The following is an 18,858-nucleotide window of genomic DNA, read 5'->3' as shown; positions in this document are numbered from 1 at the left end:
CTGCATTTTCTAGGTTAACTAAGATCTCTTCCCTTAGTTCCAACTGTGCAGATTAAAAACATATTGAAATTTCTTAAAACATAGCCATAGAGAATTTATTCTATCAGATACTTGTGACACTTAAATAAAAAATGTAGAAAATAATTTAACTTATCTTTCCCCACAGGAAACCTATATAGCCTAAATTATTAACCTATAAATTACTGTTCATACCATAGAGAAAAATATTTTTCCAACATCTCAAATGCTCACATTTTCATGCTTTGAGAACTTAACTAACAACGTTGTCTGACCCCCTGAAGTGAAAAATGCTTCTCTCCATGAAGGCAATTGAAAGAGACACTGCTGTAATTGATATGTCAATTTAAGTGGTCTAAGCTAATATTTTCACAAGCACTTGATTCTAAAATGTAATGGAGATTTTAAAGAGGCTCACCATGGTAATAACTTTGAATTGTTATAAAATAATGTAATCTTTGTCCATATCTAATTCTTATCATGAGAAAACATGATAGAAATATTACATGTATATATTTCTACTAACGGCAGAAAAGGAAGAGTTTTCAGCTGGGATCAGATCCTGGGAATAATAGTATTAATTATTCATTACTTTTCAGACCGTGATTTTGTTTTTTGCTTGTTTTAATTTTTGGTTTGTTTTCATAATTTCCTAAACCCAGAATTATACATTATTAAATACTTTTAATAATTTTAAATATGAAACAGCATGTCATGTTAAAATTCATTAGGATTAGCAGTGTGTTCTATTAACCCTGTCTTGTTTATTTGACCTGGAAAATACAACTGATGCTTGGCCAAAAGAAAACAAATATTAATTCAAATTTATTATCTCACAAATTCAGCCTTATGAGGGAGATCTTCTTGTGCCCCTGAATATTTTAACCCATGGGCATTATTTAAACACAACACGCATCAGAAAATGCCAATGTCTGTTGTGCCTTTTCATTCTCCGAAACCAGACGGCTCTAAGAATTTTTGTGAACCCCCGACTGTGCTATAAATCCCCACATCAAAGAAAATGATAGCCCTCACAGAATTTCCAGGTCTAGATAACCCCCTCACCATGTTTATTTATGAGTCTATTACTTCTCGTTTGGAAAATTTCCTTGACACCTCACAGTGTGTGTATTAAATTCTATTCCCTATAGTTTGAGGCACAGTCTAACTAGAAACACACTCCTGGCAGTTTCAGAGAATACGATATTCACTCAGCAAGAGAAACGCCTCCCATCAAGAAGCCTCCAGGATAACATTTTATGAAGACAGTTTTTCACTGCTGACATGTCGGCGTCTGTTCTCAAGTACTCCTGCTGTTTTTCATAAAGGACACTTTAGTGTGGAGCTGGCTCAGAACCCAACTGGGCACTTGCTTTTGGTGGTCATTAACAAAAGAACCGCTGTAGCAGCATCTAAGTTATATGTCATCACTATCATACTTTGCTTTGGTCTTGGGCAAGTCTACAGTTACATGTTAAAGATCTACATTTGTTGTAATAAATAATTCACTAATAATGTTTAAAAGCCCCCCCACACACACACACAATTATATGTGAAAAAGCTATCTACAGAGGAATCGATTTACCTAGGAATACTCAGAACTGATCTTAAAATTAATTACCACATGTTTAAATTTCTCATAAAGTTGTGTCCTGATTTTAAAGTCAGGGAGATTATTTCACAAGAAAATGACACATTGCTTCCTATTCCAGGGTTGTTATTTTACTGTGTCCTATAGTTTTGAAATGTTTTCCAAGTAGAACCAGTTCAAGACAATTAAAGAAACCAGTTCAAGACAATTAAAGAAACCAGCAAACCAGCATTTCACTAAGGGAGTGAACTCCCGTTTTGAATATACCAAGCATCATATCAATTTATAGTAAACTATTACGATTTCAACTGAATTATGAACATTTCACTTTATGCGGTTACTGCTCTATAATAATTAAATAAAATTATCTTTCTGTGGTTTAATTTGCATATAAACAAAAGGAAGAACTTGCCTCCATTTGACATTTCAGGTAATAGCACAAGCTTGCTCTTTATGAGAGATCATTCACTTTTCCCTCTGTTGGCATAAATTTTGCCTCTTAGCTGTATTACTATTATGTCTCCCCAATCAAGTCTTGGCTACGTGGAGTTCTTCAGCATCATGCACTGATCCAAGGGGCTGATTAAAATATATGCTAAATTATTTGAAGAAAAAAGAATACAATATAGATGATAGAAGAAAATGCTTACAAGTGACTTACTATTAAATTTACTTCACCAATACAGGTATAAATCCCTAGGAAGTTGAGCTAAAAAATTAAATCAGAATGTGAGCAGTTTTTATATTCTCTATTTGTCTGTCCCATGAGCATTCTGATTTCTTGTTAACACTGACCGTTCCTACAATTGAACAGTGATGTAACTGGGTTTGAGGAAGCATTTAGCAACTTTCAGGAAGTCTTCAATTGCACATTCAGGGATATGGAGGCATCATTATTTTTATTTCTTTGCATTCTATTCGACAGATAGTTGCCGCAATAATGGCAATTACGGGCATCGTCATGATGGCTTATGCAGATAATTTCCATGCTGACTCGATCATAGGAGTGGCGTTTGCAGTAGGCTCAGCCTCTACGTCTGCATTATATAAGGTATGCCGTGCACTCTCTTATATAGTAAATTGTCATTTGTAGCTTAGACTTAAGTAATAAAGTAGGGAAGGACAAAGAAAACTTTGGCTAAAAAAAAATAAAGATGATTTAATAATTAGTATTATTTATTAAGTACTTATTACATGTTGGGCACTTGCCAGGAATTTCACCCATGTTAATGCACCTTTATGAGGCCTAGGTACTTATCCCTGATTTCAGAGGTAACTGGGTTTCGGGAAGCATTTAGCAACTTTTATGAAGTCTTCAATTGCTTGCTCTGGGATATGAAAGGATACATTTAAAAAAAAAAAGGTTTAACTTCTATTAGACAGATACTGTATGAGTGTGTTAACATTGTTTGAAAGACAGATGAGGAAACAGAGGTTTTGAAAAATTAAGTAACTTGCTCAAAGTCATACAACCAGGAATTGATAGAGCCAAGATTTAAATGTGGACTGGCCAACTCCAAAACCCTTGCTTCATGGCTCTGCCCCTCCCAATCATCAACAAGTTATAACAGGGGCTGAGAAAGAACTCTCCTCTTTTTAAGTTTCTTTAACTGAACTATCCATAGTCATTATTTTAACTACCATTGAGATGTTTAAAATAATAAACAAGCTGTCATTTGAGAGGTTACCTTTTGCTACCTATGAACCCCCAGCCACAGAAGATTATGTTATTAGCAAAACGAAGAGCCTCTTTTCCTCTCTGACAGATACTCTGGGTCTGCACTACGTACTCACCATTCTTTCTCTACTGGAGCTGCCTGTCATCAGTGCAAATTCTATTCAGAGTCATTGTCCCTGACTTCAGAGGCAAGGACTAAGAGAGCAGATCTCAAAGGTTATTCCCCAAAGCTCCACTTTTCAGAACCAACTTTCCAGATATGGCTAAAGAACTGTTCCACTTTCATCTCTCTTGGAGTTTCAATCAGAAAATTTTCTCTGAAAGGCAGAAAATGCCCTTTGCATCTCTCCTAGATGCCTGTTCCAATTATTCACCAGTACTGTGGCTCAGAGGACACTGAGTCTATTTCCATACTAATATTTCCTGGCCCGTTGATGCTGTGTGACAAGCTTGACAAGTGTTCACTCAATCGCCATTAGTGTCTAACCTGCCCCCAACTGAGACTCCACTGAGGTGTCTGATGTGACCAAAGACTAGCACGTGATCAAGTTCTCTTGATTAAGTCACTCAAAAGAAGAAAAAAATAATGAGCTTGGTTGAAATTAAAAGCAACACCTGGAATTGCTATCTGACCAGGAAGGCTATCATAAGAGAGGATTCCCCTGGCCATGTTACAGATGGATTCATTCTGGGAGCGGTAATATTTTCTGACATGCACAAAATCATATGTGTACTGTAGAAAAGACCTGCTCCATTCTCCATTGTTTGAGAATTCTTATAGAAAGCAGAGGGATTAAAAAGCCAAGAAATATGGACTAGAGTCCTGGCTCCTCCCAGCCTGATGTGTGGCTTTAGGTTAGCCATTCATGTCTCCTTGTCATCTTTCTCTGTATACAGATTTATAATCCAGGAAAAAGAATTTTTATTCTGGAGAATAAACACAGTATTTGTGAAAATATTTTAAGCTCTGAGAGACAAGCACTTATAAATTCTCTCAGAAACATAACAGGCTCTCTCTGTCTAATTTGGTTTTCAGTATCTGTAAAAATAAGAATGAAATAAATCCCATGCTTGAAGGGAAGAATTAATGGCATTTAACCTAGATTTTTCTGAGCTTCTCTGCTTTTTTTGTTATTCACCCTATACCCATCACTGATGGTGGCACTTAACAGTATATAACACCACAACAGTTTTCAACACCATAAGTAATTTGGTGCCATAGAGATAGCTGGGTAAGAAGAAATGGAGGATAAACTCTGAGCCAGTTAGTCTCCGACTGTGTGGCTTGAGAAGTTTTCTTTTTCCCATTTCAGGTTTTGTTTAAGATGTTTCTCGGAAGTGCCAACTTTGGTGAAGCTGCACACTTTGTTTCCACGTTGGGTTTCTTCAATTTAATCTTCATCTCCTTCACCCCAGTCATCCTGTATTTCACCAAGGTGGAGCACTGGTCCTCCTTTGCAGCTCTGCCGTGGGGCTGTCTCTGTGGGATGGCAGGGCTGTGGTTGGGTAAGTGAGCCCAAGTTTTTCTTTCCATTTCACTTTACCTTTCCTGGATAGTTAAATTATCTTATTAGACTATTCCCTTGGGTGCTTTTGTCTTTCCCAAACTAACCTAAAGTTGGCTAATGTTGTTGAATGTTTAGAAAGTTCATTGCAGGCTATTACTTGATTCGATCAGAGCTGTCCAATGGGTGTGCCCCGAGATAAAGTGTGAAAGGGAGGTCCAGGCCACTCTGATCACCACTGGTCTTCAAGCAGCCTCTTACATTCTTTATGATGTACTACATGATTTTATTGTGTTCCAAGCATGCCACGGTGTGTCAGTCAGAGGGAAAGAGTGGAAATTTCATTCAAAGAACTCCAAGTGATACAAAATGCTGGAGCAGTGAGTGCCGGAAGAATGGGGAAGAAGGAAGGAGATGACATTCAGGAGAGAAGCAGGTCATAAAGGACCCGGAAAACCAGGGTCCTACTTTCAAGCTGCTCTGCTGTTATCATTTCATATGAGAGGAGCCCTAAAAATAAAAAGGCTGCTCTTTTCTCGCCAAGCAGTTGAACAACTATCACCACCCAATGACTCAGTGTCTCTCTACTCAGAATCAAATCATTTTCATTCTGCTTCTCCTTTCTTCATACCACGTAAGGACAGCCCACCCCCTGTCCACCCCGCATTTCCCTGCAAGACTGACTTGCAAGATGTCTGCCAGCCCTCAGATAAATTGCCTTTATCAAGGTGACATAATCCGAAACATAATCTAAAGCAGCACTACAATTTCTAGGAAAGAAAAATGCCTCTTGTTTCTTCCTCTCTACGCACCGGGTCATCTTTTTCTACTCTGGCCCATGCCCCTAATGGGAGGTCTTAAGTGAGACAGAAAACACTTCGAGAAAAGGATTAAACACTAATTGTTGGTCTTTTAAATTCTGCTTTTGAAAGCCAAAAGTATGTGGTGATGATCCGTCTTAACTTCTGCTAAGTTAAGTAGAAATCGATAGTAGTATTTCCATAAGACCAACATCCTAATGAAACGTGCCTATATGATTTCCTGGCCAAAGCCGATCTAACTGGAAACAATCATAACCCAGATTTCACTGACTCGTGGCCCCAGCTGTGTACATGATGTCCAGCTTGCTGCGAACTAGCCCTCCTCCAACATATTCCCCTTGGCATGTCTAATACATGCTCCTGGGCAAGCCTGCTCAGGCTGAGTGCCACCTAAGCTAGCCTGACACTGTGGTCCTCCACCGAACAGCATGGTCTCCACACTCCACTGGATGTCATGCCACTCCACTGGGTAGAGTATCAGAGCATAGTGAAACAATTATTTCTCCTCTTTGCATTTCCTCGATATACCCTTTTCCAGCCACTTAGCAAGAGATCAAGCAGCCAGGGTGGCAGAGGAGAAACAAAGAATAAGACTATTTCAGATGAGATATGTATGCATCCATCTCTAAAATTAGAGAATTAATTGACCAAAGGTGCAGACAACTTAGAAGCTATGTTTAGCAGAAACACTGATTCTTTTATGTTAAGAAGGAAAGCACCCAGCAGATTGATTCCCCTTTATCCTATATACCCTCCTTCATTTTACAGTCTTCAACATCCTGGTGAACGTTGGCGTGGTGCTGACATACCCAATCCTGATCTCCATTGGGACAGTGCTCAGTGTTCCCGGAAATGCAGGTACTGATACAATTTGATATGTGCGCAGTAAGTCTCCTCTCTGTGTTCGTTTTAAGTCCTGAGTTGTTTTCTTTGAGCAATTGTGAATTATGTCCCCTGCCTGGGAAGATGTTTTTAAATATCATGAAGGTGGCAAACAACAGAATAACTATGCAACAGATTTAAAATCTGCAACTACAAACACTGTTTTTACTTGGTTGTGTTTTAGAATTAAATACCAAATGTATCATTTGGGTTTCATGTAATCTCCCTGACAACCTAATTTTGTGGTATTTTTAGAGGAAGTCCTATGAAAACAAAAGGCATCCCAGCACAAGACTCTCAAGAAAACGTCACTAATGAAAGTGTAGGAAATGTACAGGGTGTTAGCTCCCCATCAGATTATCCATGGGGAGCTGCAGAAGCTTCTCCTAGGGGTAGAGCAGACGGCCCTCTAGAATAGATATAGGAAAAAGCAATTTGATTTACTTCAGGGACAGGAGGAGAGGTTATTTTTTCCAGAATAATCTTTCTAATAAAAACTACCAATGGAACAAGTAATGGAAGTGTGTTACCTAGATGACTATAGTCCTTCTAACTTTGAAATTCTATGATTCCAAGCCTTGGGTAGCCATCTTTATTTGCCTCGGGACAATCAGCAAATATTTATTGAACACTTGCTATGTAGAAGTGACAGAGAAGAAGTGATAGTATTGTTTCGGAAAGCTTACACCTGAATTCAGAAAACAAGACCAACAAACATAAAATAACTTACAACTCTACAGAGTAATTTATCATTAAATGTTAAATTGTGTAACAGACTCTAAGGACTGAAAGATATTCAGAGGAAAGGAACATCAGGGGGAAATGTAGTTGTCAGGAAAATGTATTCATTTGTCCATGGAATAAAAAGTTTCTGAGCACTTGATGTATACCAGGAACTGTGATAACGCTGATGATAGATCCTGGATAAGGCACAGTCCCTGCTTTTGGGACTTATGTATTATAGAGAGGGAGACAAAAGGAACTGAGTTAATACAATGTACAAAGAGAATTGTTTTAATAAAGGTCTCGTAATGAATACTCTGAGAGAATGCTCTGAGGCAAACATGAAGGCTTCCTGCAAGTTGCCTAAATGGTGAGTTCTAATGGAGGATTTAGCTGGATGAAGTGGATAATAGGAGGGAAGGGTGTTCCATGCAAAAAGAACAGCATGTACGTACCCTCACAATTGAAAGAAGGGACTCAAAAATATTGTCGTATGTGAATGTTTATAACAGCACTATTTGCAATGACAAAAGATGGAAACACCCAAATGTCCATCAACAGGTAAATGGATAAACAAGTTATGATGCATACAATGAAATATTATTCAGCCATAAAAAGGAGAAAAGTACAAATACATGCTACGACATAGATGAATCTCAAAAACATTATGCTAAGTGAAAGAAGCCAGTAACAGAAGGTAGCATATAATGTAACTCCATTTATATGAAATATCCAAAATAGGTAAATTCATAGACACAACAGCATATTGGTGGTTGCTAGGGTCAGTGACTAGAGATTGGGAATAAGGACTGCTTAATGGGTGCAGGTTTTATTTTAAAGTAATGGAGATGTTTTGGAATCAGAAAGAGGTGATGATCATACAATATGATGAATATACTAAATGCCACCAAATTAACTTTTAAATGGTAATTTTATATTATGTGATTCCACCTCAATTAAAAATTTTAAAAGAACATCATATATAGAGACCTAGACATTAACAAGATTGGCTCATTTGAAAAATCTTCAACGGTCCAATGAAACTGAAGAAGCATGAAGGGACACAGAGGAAAAGTTTTAAGAAATAAAACTGCAGAGGTAATTAAAGCAAATGACAATATGATTTAGAGTTAAGGAATGAGAATGATAAATATGATTTAGAGTTAAGGAATGAGAAGCAAGTGAAGAGAACACCACAGATAATGGTATAGAAAAAGATAAATATGATTTAGAGTTAAGGAATGAGAAGCAAGTGAAGAGAACACCACAGATAATGGTATAGAAAAAGATAAGATGAGCTTGAAAGAACAAGGGAGACTTTTTGAAATATCTAGAAATAGCATTGACTTTGTTCATTTTTTCCCCCCAAAAAGTTTGAAACAGTCATAGATGCTGACTCACCTGATATTTCTTACCTAGCTGTGGATCTCCTGAAGCAGGAGGTAATATTCAATGTCGTCCGCCTGGCTGCTACCATCATCATCTGCATTGGGTTTCTGCTGATGCTATTGCCAGAGGAGTGGGATGAGATTACCCTGAGATTCATCAACAGCCTGAAGGAAAAGAAGGGTGAGGAGCATGTGGAGGACATCACAGATTCCAGTGTACACCTGCGAAGCAGAAGCAGGGCCAATGGGACAGTGTCTATACCACTGGCTTAAAGAGGGACACATTTTGAACGCACATGTATGTATATTCTGTGAATATAATAAAATTTTTCACTTCCTCTACACTCACATGGCAGTATTAACTCTGAATTTGGACAAGTCATATGTGAAATAATGCAAACAATAAAAGTTTACATTTATATGCTTATCGAGGAACTGGTGTAAATAATCATAATAAAATTTTTGTATTAAAACGTTCACCTCTGTTCTATTTCTTATGTTTTGGAGGGATTTGTTTCCCCCTAATGCACAAAATTTCCTGAAAACATAAGGTTCTTTTAAATTATGGGCTTGTCATTACCTTTTTCTCACCGAGAATTGACACGTTTGTGTTCCGCCAGAGAAAATTGCATAAGAAGAAAAGATATGGAAAGGATAAACACTTTATATATATTTAAGTCCACTCAGAACCTTAAATTTGAAAGCTGGAAAGTAATTAAAGGTATCAACAGAGCACCTTCTTTCTATATGCAAGTTCTACACTAGGCACTGTGAGATGTAAAGATATAGAAGACTCCATCTGTACTTCCAATGAGCTTAGAATAGCCCAGAGGATGAGTTTACAAAAATCTCTAATGTGAGGTAGACATTTGAAAATGGCACAGTGATGATGGAGGGGACAGCTTACCAGCCATCTCTAAGTCCTTTACCACCAAGTTTTTGAAAGAGTTGTTTATATTTGCTGTCACTCTTCGACCCACTAAAATCCACCTTCTGCCCACTTCATTCCTCAGGAAGTACATCCGCCAAACTCATCGATGACCTTTCTCTTAAAAAACCATATTGACACTGTCCAACCCATACTTTATTGTCCTTTCTGCAGCATTTGACAGGATGACCACTCCTTTTTCCTGATAATCTCTTCACCTAGATCCCATTATAGTCTCCTGGTTCTCTTTTTCCCTCAGGGGCTGCTTCTCTGGGCTCCTCTTCCTAGGCTGGTCTTATCATGTCAGTGTTCAGCCCTTAGCCTTCTTAGCATCACACCCCACACACTCTCCCCTAGAGATCTCATTTGCTTCCATGGCTTCAAATGTCATTCGTGTGGTGATAGCTTCGAAATCTTTATCTCCAGCCCAGATTTGTTGCCTGAACTTCAGATCTGACCATCTAAATAAATTCCTTCTGCAAGCTCACTTGGATGTCTCGTTTTTTCACTTCAGATTCAGAAACAAACTTGAATTTATAATTTATCCTCCCCAAACCCACTCCTCCCTCTCCTTTGTTCCCTATCTAGGTTATCGGTGCCATCATATTTGCCAGCTGCCCAGGCTGGGGACCACTCTTAATTTCTACCTTCCTCATCCTCCACATCTAAACTAAAAGTCCCATTGACTCTCTGACTATTTCCCGGGTAGGTTACCTATTCTAGGCCCTTCATCTCTTTCCCTGATTAATGAAATATGCTCTTTGCTGGTCTTGCTAACTCATAGTCTTGCCTCTCTCTAAACTCTTTCATGCCTCTCAGAGTGACTTTTCTAATATATAAATTTAATTATTCTACTCCCCTGTATGAAACAGTTCAGTGGCATCTCATTGTCCTCAGAAAAAGGTCCAAACACCTTTACATGTCATTCAATGCCTGCCTCTAAAGAAGTACCGTCCAATAGAACTTTCCGTGATGATAGAAATAACTTAAATCTGCACTGTCCAATGCAGTAGCCACAAGTGACTATTGAGCTCCTTAGGTATGGCTAGTGCGATTGAAGACTGCATTTCTAATTTTACTTACTTTTACTTTTAATTAATTTGAAATTAAATTTAAATCGTGGTATGTGGCTATCAACTACCAAATTATAGCACAGTTCCAGTGTTTTATTCCACCATGCCACCATCTGTGGCTTCTCTATGTTTTAGTGAGTCTACACTTCTTGCAGTTCTTCGGTCAAGATGGGCTCTCTTTCTTGTACTTTTTCCTTCTCTCATCACTTGGATGACCCTTACCTAGGCTTCATGATAGGATTGTCTTATCTTCCCAGAAAATCTTTTCTTATTCCCCAAGCTGAGCAATCTGGCTTCTTTAGAAGCCTCTGCTTACCCTGAGTATAGCACTGGTCACCCTCCATGGTAACTGTCAGGCTACTCGTCTGAGTTCCCAGTAGACCATAAGCTCCTTGAGAGCAGGGACTGTGAGGCTTTCATCATTGTGTTTCTACTAGCACTGTGGCTGGCACTTATAGACATTCCGTAAATGAATGAATGGGTTGTTTTACACTGGAGATATGCAACTTCTCCGAACTATATTAAATCAGCCTTAATTAAGGGCTGGCAGTCTCAGATGAGATTAAAGACCAAAAGAGGTTAAATGTGTCACAGCCTTTGTTCTGTTTCCACAAAATACCAACTTACTAAATTGATAAAAGGTGCTTCTTCCCTAAGAGGCTTGTTAGGGCATCTATCAATTTAAGATAATCTGCACTTTCTGAGAAATTTAGTACTAGAAGCCAAGCTTTTTCTGGTACCTGTTTTAGTATTCTTTTTCTCATTCAAGTGTTGCCAAAAGTGTCGGCAAGATCACCACAGGGCAAGCGAAGAGAACTGAGGATACCACACCCGTTGGCTGGGCATTACGGTGATTTAAAACCTTAACATTTTTTCATTTCTCTGTCACTTTTTGAAAAAGCAATACCAGTCCCCTGGCATAGATAGATGAGATGAGATTAACAAAAATAATCACCATGACACAATTTAAGCTTCATGAAAAATGGTACAAAATAAATGAAATATGTTATTAATAAATATGAATTAATTCATTACCTAAGTCAAGTTGCTTTTGACTACTTAAATGCCACTCTGGTACAAGTATTGTTGTTCTCTTGTTTATAAATTACTGTTACATAGCAGTAATCACTGACTAGCTATCTCCAGCATCTTGCCATTATTAGCATGACATTTAAAACCACGTTTTGATATGTTTATGAAATGAGTTGTTTTGCTCTTTTTGAAGCTTCGTTTTGAAAAATGGAGTCAGCTACCCTGGAAAGCACTAATTCAACCTGTGACTGACTGATCACTGTAATTAGCTCAGTCTATATCAAGAAAACACTTTCATTACGATATTCATTCATTTATTCATTCAAAAATTATTAAGTTCTACTGGCTCTGGGGTATGGTATTGTGTTAGGTGATCACCAACTGGCCTCTGCCGGCCTCTAGAGCAACACTCTCTGACAGACTTTTCTGCGACCATGGAAATGTCCTCTCTGCACCGTGAGGAAAGACACACAAAATGCATAGCAAATGGTTCCTTCATAAATAAAGATAATATCTTTTCTTGCCACCTTTCATGGTCACCGTGGGAGTCAGTCACTGAACATATATGAGTGTACCTCCTCTGTGTCTGTGATGCGCCTTCACTGAGCCAAGTTTGGTTGGGGTTGGAGGATACTGACAAAGTCCCTGCCCTCATAGATTGAAGTACCTTGTTGAGGTTACTAAATTGGTAAAAGGCACTTCTTCCCTAAGAGGCTGGTTAGGGCATCAATTCAAGATAATCTGCACTTTCTGGGAAGTTTGGTACAAAAAGCCAAGACTTTCTGGTATCTGTTTTCTTTATCCAGACATGGTTCCTCCTCATAGTCCAGGAGGCAGTGGTTTCCGTGGGCGACTGAATGGGTAGCACAGTTCCGGGATTATGAGCACTGTGTTGCAACCCCAACTCTGCACTTCTTAGAAATACACTTTGTCTAATTACTGACCTCTCTCTACCCCTTGATTTCATTAGTAAAACGAGGATATTAATACCTATCATTTGAGGTTGTTAGCGTATTAAATAAAATCATGTGTAGAGGAGTTTAATACCGGGCCAGATACTCCGGAAGTATTAACTACTGTTAGGGTTTCCTCATCTGTTGACTTTTCTCCAAGTCCTTATCCAGAGTACTTATCCACAGTACTATGCTTAGAAAAGTCACAGAGCCTGGTGCCGAGTAGGGAATTTTACCCCCAAATAAACCAGAGACACAAAAGCCTGGCATGAGAAACACTTGGAGGAAGCAAAAAAGGGTACATAGTTTCCATTTGTCCAGTTCCCCTCAGCGCTTTGTATCCTGGCATTCTTGCCCAGCCAGTGGAACTAATTGCCTGACAAAAAGACAGACGGGCGACTTGGGCTCTGAAATTAAAATCACTTCAACCACATTCTGATTGCTTCACAAACAAATTATAGGCAAATAAATTTTGCTTATCCAGGCTTTGCACGCCTGTTAATTTTGTGCAGGCACTTTGTCAAGACGCACCAGAGGACAAATGATTTGGAAAGGACAATGCACGCGATAAAAGAGTGAACAGTATAATCGGCTGAGCATTAACATGTTTCTGATATTTAAGTACAAATCCTCTTTCTTATCCATAAACCCTTGTCACAAGTACAAAGAACAACTAGTATAGGAGATACTGGTTTATCTGGCAGGCTGGAACTGAAGTCTTGATTAATTCTATTTCTTTTTCTTTCTTTTTCTTTTCCCCCCATACCTGTAGCATTTGGAGGTGAAGTAAGAACAGGAGGTGATGGTCTGGGGTGTTAGTGCCAAGAAAACAGAGGCAGAAAGAGAAGAAGCCCTGTGTTTTAAAGGTCTGATAAGCTGCTGTTCCTCCACATGTGCACCACAAAAGCAAAGGCTATTTTATCATTGTCCGCTGGAGACAAGAACACCAGACCTTTTGTGAGCCTGAGGAATCTTAAGAGCAAGAATTCTAACCTGGGCTCCAGGAATGGGCTTCAGGTGTTGTTTCCAAAACCCCTGACAGAGTTTTCAAAGTAGTGTGAACTTAGCTGCTTTATTCTAGAGGACTAAATTTGGAGAATCCAGAGGCTCTAAAACCACACTGCTTAATATGTTAGCCACAAGCCACGTGTAGCTGTTGAAATATGGCTGGTCCAAAGTGAGATTTGCTCTGTCAACGGCACCAGATTTTGAAGACTTAGGATGAAATAAAGAATGTAGGCTGTTTCATGTATCACTTTATATTCATGACATATTGAAATGAGAATACTGTGGATATGTTGGGTTAGAGAAAATATATTCTAAAATTCATTTCACATTGTTTCTTTTTACTTTTTCAATGAAACTACTGGAAAGTTAAAAAATTTTAAATTTGCATCTGTGGCTCACATTATGGATTGCCCAGCAATCTAGTTTCAATAAGCTCCACCTGAAATTAACCAAGAACATGGTCATGTGATACGGATGATTCCCATGCATGCCAAAGTTTAAGAACCACTACACTAATGACCACTAGACTATAAACAGAAAATGTATTCATTAATAGTCATAAATTGAGCTGTCATATGGACCAAAACTCTCACATTAGTAAGGCTAGTACAATTTTTACTTAAGAGGTAAATGTACCTAGGAAGCTGAACATTAATGAAAAGGTTGATTGGTGAGCCTGAAATCAAAGCAAGGAGGGTCAGATGTATGATTCAAACTCTTCTCTTCTGCTTTTAATTTCCATTTCAAGTCTCCCTCCCTTGTAAAGATGAGATCATTTTTGCTGGACAATAGCAGGTGGTTTAGAGAGGAATCTGAAGAACTGACTGTTACAATTGCTCCTATCCCAAGCCATTTACACAATCCACTAGCAGAATATGTTCTACTGAATCCCAAACTGAAGTTCCTCTCACTTAATGATATTAACAAGAAGACACCACAGATTTACCAATGCTCGATTTATAGACACCGGTTATGACCAAAATAGTCAATACAGGTACACCTGGGACCCAGAAGTGTCCAGCAAGTAAATCTCTTTATGAACTTATTCTTTGCTGCACACATCTCTTCTAAATGCCTTTTTTCTCAAGGGAAAAGCTAACAAGTTCTGAGTTAATCCTTCATGATTACTTCCCTTACATATGGATTTTCTTCTTATCATATAATTAAGGGTTCCATTTACCTAGGTAACTGAAAGTGATACACTGGAATTTATTTTATCAAGACTTCTGCTCTACCTCCACCAGTGTCCATGGCTTACCCGACTCTTAAAATCCAAAGAAGGCAGAAATAAGGCATTTTCCACCTTCTATATCTTATTGGTTGTGTGATTTATCTGGGCACACTCACCAAAATTCTATCTTGTTACAATTTTTATTTGCATTAACTCATCTTAATGTTAAAATATTTTCAGTTTTCATCTTCTTTCATAAAACCTTCTATAAAATCCAACTTTGACTTATAGTTTTTAAACTTTACTTACATTTTTATCTTTAAGAATCCTTATTTGTATCAGCTAACACCAGTTTAATTCCCTTATTTAATATAAATGTTTCCCCTTTCCTTCAGTAACTCTACATGTGAACCTGTATCCCTAATCAGTGTAATGTTTTCTGTTTTGTGTTGATCATTCTTCTGGTTGATAGGTTTCTTCCCTTGGAAATGTTAACATCATCTATTATATTTGAGCTGGACTCTAAAGCTCTCTCTATCCCTGACCTTGAAAGAGCACTATCTTTAAGATGCCATTGTTATTACATAATCTTAATAATGGTGTTAGCTTTTATCACTCAGTTCTTAGTCTTCCAAGATCCTCCCTGGCACATCTGTATCTCTTCTTCATCCCTATCTTCTCTCTTTACATCTATAATCACATAAATGTCCACATTCATAATGTTAATCCTATGGATCTATATGTTCTAACGTGGTCTCCATATTTCTGTTTATATAAATTAGAAAAAAATCATGCATTTTCTTATGTGTCTATTGAGCCTGTTCAAGGGAGATGAACAGGGATAATAACTAACGGCACACTTGTTAAATATGTACTAAAACATCAAAGCTTGAAAGTGAGGGGCCCTGAACTTCAGCTTCAATAGCACCATAGAAAATCTACCTCTTTATCTCAGGGAAAAAAATAACAAAATCATAACAGTGGTCTGCTAAGATTGCACATTAGCTTGTGGTAGATCACTGGCCTGAACCCAGGGTGGCTCCTGGTCTCCCATTTGTTTGTTTGTTTGTTTTTCCACTAGAGTTAACTTTCCATTTCATCCTGGGCAAGGACATGGTTTTCACAAAAGTCAAGACATTTGTTTTCTCTTCTCAGATTAGTGAATCACATTGACCATTGAATTTCAAGGCCAGTACCTATTAAAAAAAAAAAAGTGGCTAATAGATAAGCAGATATCTTTGGTTGCTTCTCCTCTAACCATTATTCTTCTACTGTCTTTGTTTTTATTTGGATGAGAAAGTAGAACAAGATTCTGCTATTACAGATAAACCAGGAAAGTTTTGTGCCCAGCAAAGGAAGTAAAGGCTCATTTCCCTGAAACGGCATACCACTTATAAAATTAAAATACAGAAAAGTTGAAAATTATGCTAGAACCCAGAGCATCATTTTAAAGTACCCATTTTCTGTATCCATGCTACCCTGAACAAGCCTGATCCCGTCTGATCTTGGAAGCTAAGCAGTGTTGGGCCTGCTTAGTACTTAGATGGGAGACCACCTAGGAAGACCAGGTGCTGTAGGTATAAAAAATAATAATAATAATAATAATAATAATAATAATAATAAAGTACACATTTACACAGTAGTCTTGCGGTTTGTGAAATAATTTTTTTCTTCAATATGAATGCCTCGATTCATGAAACATTCCAATTTAATTTCACCATCAACTATCTTTTAACCTAGGTGCATGGTCAATTGATCAAATAATAGCCAACTGGCCAAAAAGTCACTCTTAGGTATGGCATTGTTTTCTCTGTGTGTTAACTGCAACACAAATTTTTCATGATACTGCTAGGAGGTACGGTGAGTTAATAAATCATAAGATTGGCTCAAAGCTGGTTGCTTATATCCATGAAATCTGACTGGCTGTGGTTGATGGTGGGACTACAGAGAATCAAGAGGACTGAATGCCAGAAGCAGTGTGATTAAATGAAAATCTTCCAGATCTATGGCTGTTTTAACTGACACATGTCCTTTCTTTTTTCTACTATAACCCTGCCACTGTGCTCTTTATTAAAGGGAGGGGTGGTTAAAACCTAAAACAAAATGGTCTTACTGTCTGCCAGTGGAGCATGCACACACAATCTTGAGAATATTCTGCTAGTCTTTACTTCTGAGCCAGTAAAAAATTCCTAAGCACGCCGAGCCCACAGGTGACATCTCTAGACTGTTCAGTATGTCTCCAAATGTTCTCTCCTTGGTACTGGATCTTGGTCCAGTTTCTTGAACAGAATCTCCCAGTTAACTGGTTTCTCACCGAAAAATTCCCCTTAGCATCGCTCCTCATACCCTCTGTCTCTCCCACTACCCCCAGGTCCCCTGTCGTTTTCACATTCCTTCCCTTCATCAAGGTCCTGCCTTTCCTGTGTCTCACCTTCATTGTGAGTTATAAGTTTCTCTGTGTCTTTGTCTGGTGTCCTTGAATGGGTAAAATAAGGAGGGGTCGATTCATATCTACACCGTAGTAAAGGAGAGGAGACAAGCCCTCAGATAAAGTGTCTGAAAGACAACTAGCATTTTTCTGTTTTAATGATTAAACCCCAGCCAGCACATCTTCTGCAATGTATTTTGCTAAGAATAGCTCCTTCCTAGCATTGTGTTATATTCTAAAGTTTCACCTAATCTCCATGGCCTTTGTAAGTGACAGTCTCCATTTGAGGATAAACAGATGAGAAAAATCTCTCCCTCACCTGCCTTCCTCCTCCTTTTGCGTCCCTTCTCTCCCTCTCTCTCTCTCTCTCTCTCTCTCTCTCTCTCTCTCTCTCTCACACATGCACACACACACACACATACACACACACACACACCCCTCAGCCCCATTTTTAGGGCTTCGCAACTTTATATTCCTTCTATCTTAATCATACACTCTTAATATACATTCCCATACATATTCTCCAGATTTCTGTTTATATAAATTGGAAAAAAAAATCATGCAGTCCTTTATGTGTGTATTGCACCTCTTCATGGAAGATCATTATTAACTTAACAGTAGTTAAATATGCACTAAAATGTTGGAGCATGCAAATGAAAGGCCCTGAAATTTAGCTTCATTAGCATCATGGAAAATCTACCTCTATATCTCAGGAAAAAAATATTAAGATTGTAACAGTGGCTGCCTCTTTGGAAGGGGACTTGGGACTGGGAATCAAATTTAAGGAGTCTAACATTTTCTTATATCTGGGGGAAAGCAGAAGTAAGGGCGACCACTATAAGAATACGAAAAGTATATGTAACTTTCAAACCAAGAGAGAGGAAAAGAGAGAAAGAATAAAGAGAATTCAATTGATTCTGTTTAGGTAGAAAAGAAGAATAAATCAGCATAGATCATTCATTGATTCATTGCTCACTCAGCAGTGCTTTGTTGAGTATCAGTTAGATGCCAAATATTATGTCCCTGTTCACACTCATAGCAAATATTCAAGAAGTGTCTTTTCTTCCTAATTTAGAAAAGCTTAGAAATAATTAACTCTTAGTTTACAAATCTCTCAGTCTATTTTGCAAGTTATTTAGTGAACACTATTTTTAGTAGTTGGCCTACTTATAAGCACACAGGCTATACTGGCTCTCTTTTCCCCGTAATGCTCATTTGTTCCAAGATTTGGCTGTGTAAAATAAAAATGAGCCACAGGGACCCACACTCAATAGCTTCCATAAGGCAATGTATTTCTTCAACTCAAGTGTAACTTCCCAAGCATGTCTCTCAAGAATCACTGATTACTTCTTATTATTTTAGTAGAAGGGTTTAAACTCCAAAATCCAAAAAAAAAAAAAAAAAAAAAAAAAAATTGAGAAACTAATATGGAAACAGTAAATATTTGACTGAAGTACTTTCTTCCATTTCCTGAACCAACATAATATGAAAGAATTATAGAAGTTTGAACCTGGGAAAACACAAGAAATTGTCTTCTCTATCCTCATTGTAGAGATGAGAAAAGGCTCTGGAAGGTTTGCATAAGATTACAGAGCCAGTTAGAAGAGGCAAGCCTGGATACCCAGTCTCTAAATACTTTCTAATCCATGGAGGAAGCAA

The 18,858-nt window shown here is 38.1% G+C and overlaps 1 protein-coding gene and 1 pseudogene across 2 annotated transcripts in view; both read left to right on the top strand.

Annotated features, from left to right (window-relative positions):
* Positions 1 to 9,084, top strand: part of SLC35F4 (solute carrier family 35 member F4) — a 163,249-nt gene extending 154,165 nt beyond the window's left edge. Inside the window, exons 5-8 of one of the 2 annotated variants that reach the window (XM_016156145.2) lie at positions 2,535 to 2,660; positions 4,601 to 4,793; positions 6,382 to 6,471; positions 8,638 to 9,084. In XM_016156145.2, the coding sequence (XP_016011631.1) occupies positions 2,535 to 2,660; positions 4,601 to 4,793; positions 6,382 to 6,471; positions 8,638 to 8,879 (651 nt within the window). In that variant the 3' untranslated portion in view covers positions 8,880 to 9,084. The remainder of the gene's footprint in view (positions 1 to 2,534; positions 2,661 to 4,600; positions 4,794 to 6,381; positions 6,472 to 8,637) is intronic. The other variant, XM_016156147.2, reaches the window with a different exon arrangement.
* A 7,148-nt stretch (positions 9,085 to 16,232) lies between these two features.
* LOC118600581 lies at positions 16,233 to 16,351 on the top strand (annotated as a pseudogene).
* The last annotated feature ends 2,507 nt before the right edge of the window (positions 16,352 to 18,858 follow it).

The sequence above is a fragment of the Rousettus aegyptiacus genome, unplaced genomic scaffold (assembly GCF_014176215.1).
Source record: "Rousettus aegyptiacus isolate mRouAeg1 unplaced genomic scaffold, mRouAeg1.p scaffold_m13_p_3, whole genome shotgun sequence".
Classification (NCBI taxonomy): Eukaryota; Metazoa; Chordata; class Mammalia; order Chiroptera; family Pteropodidae; genus Rousettus; species Rousettus aegyptiacus.
Note: the sequence above shows the minus strand (reverse complement) of the source record. Positions and strands in the feature narration are given on the sequence as shown.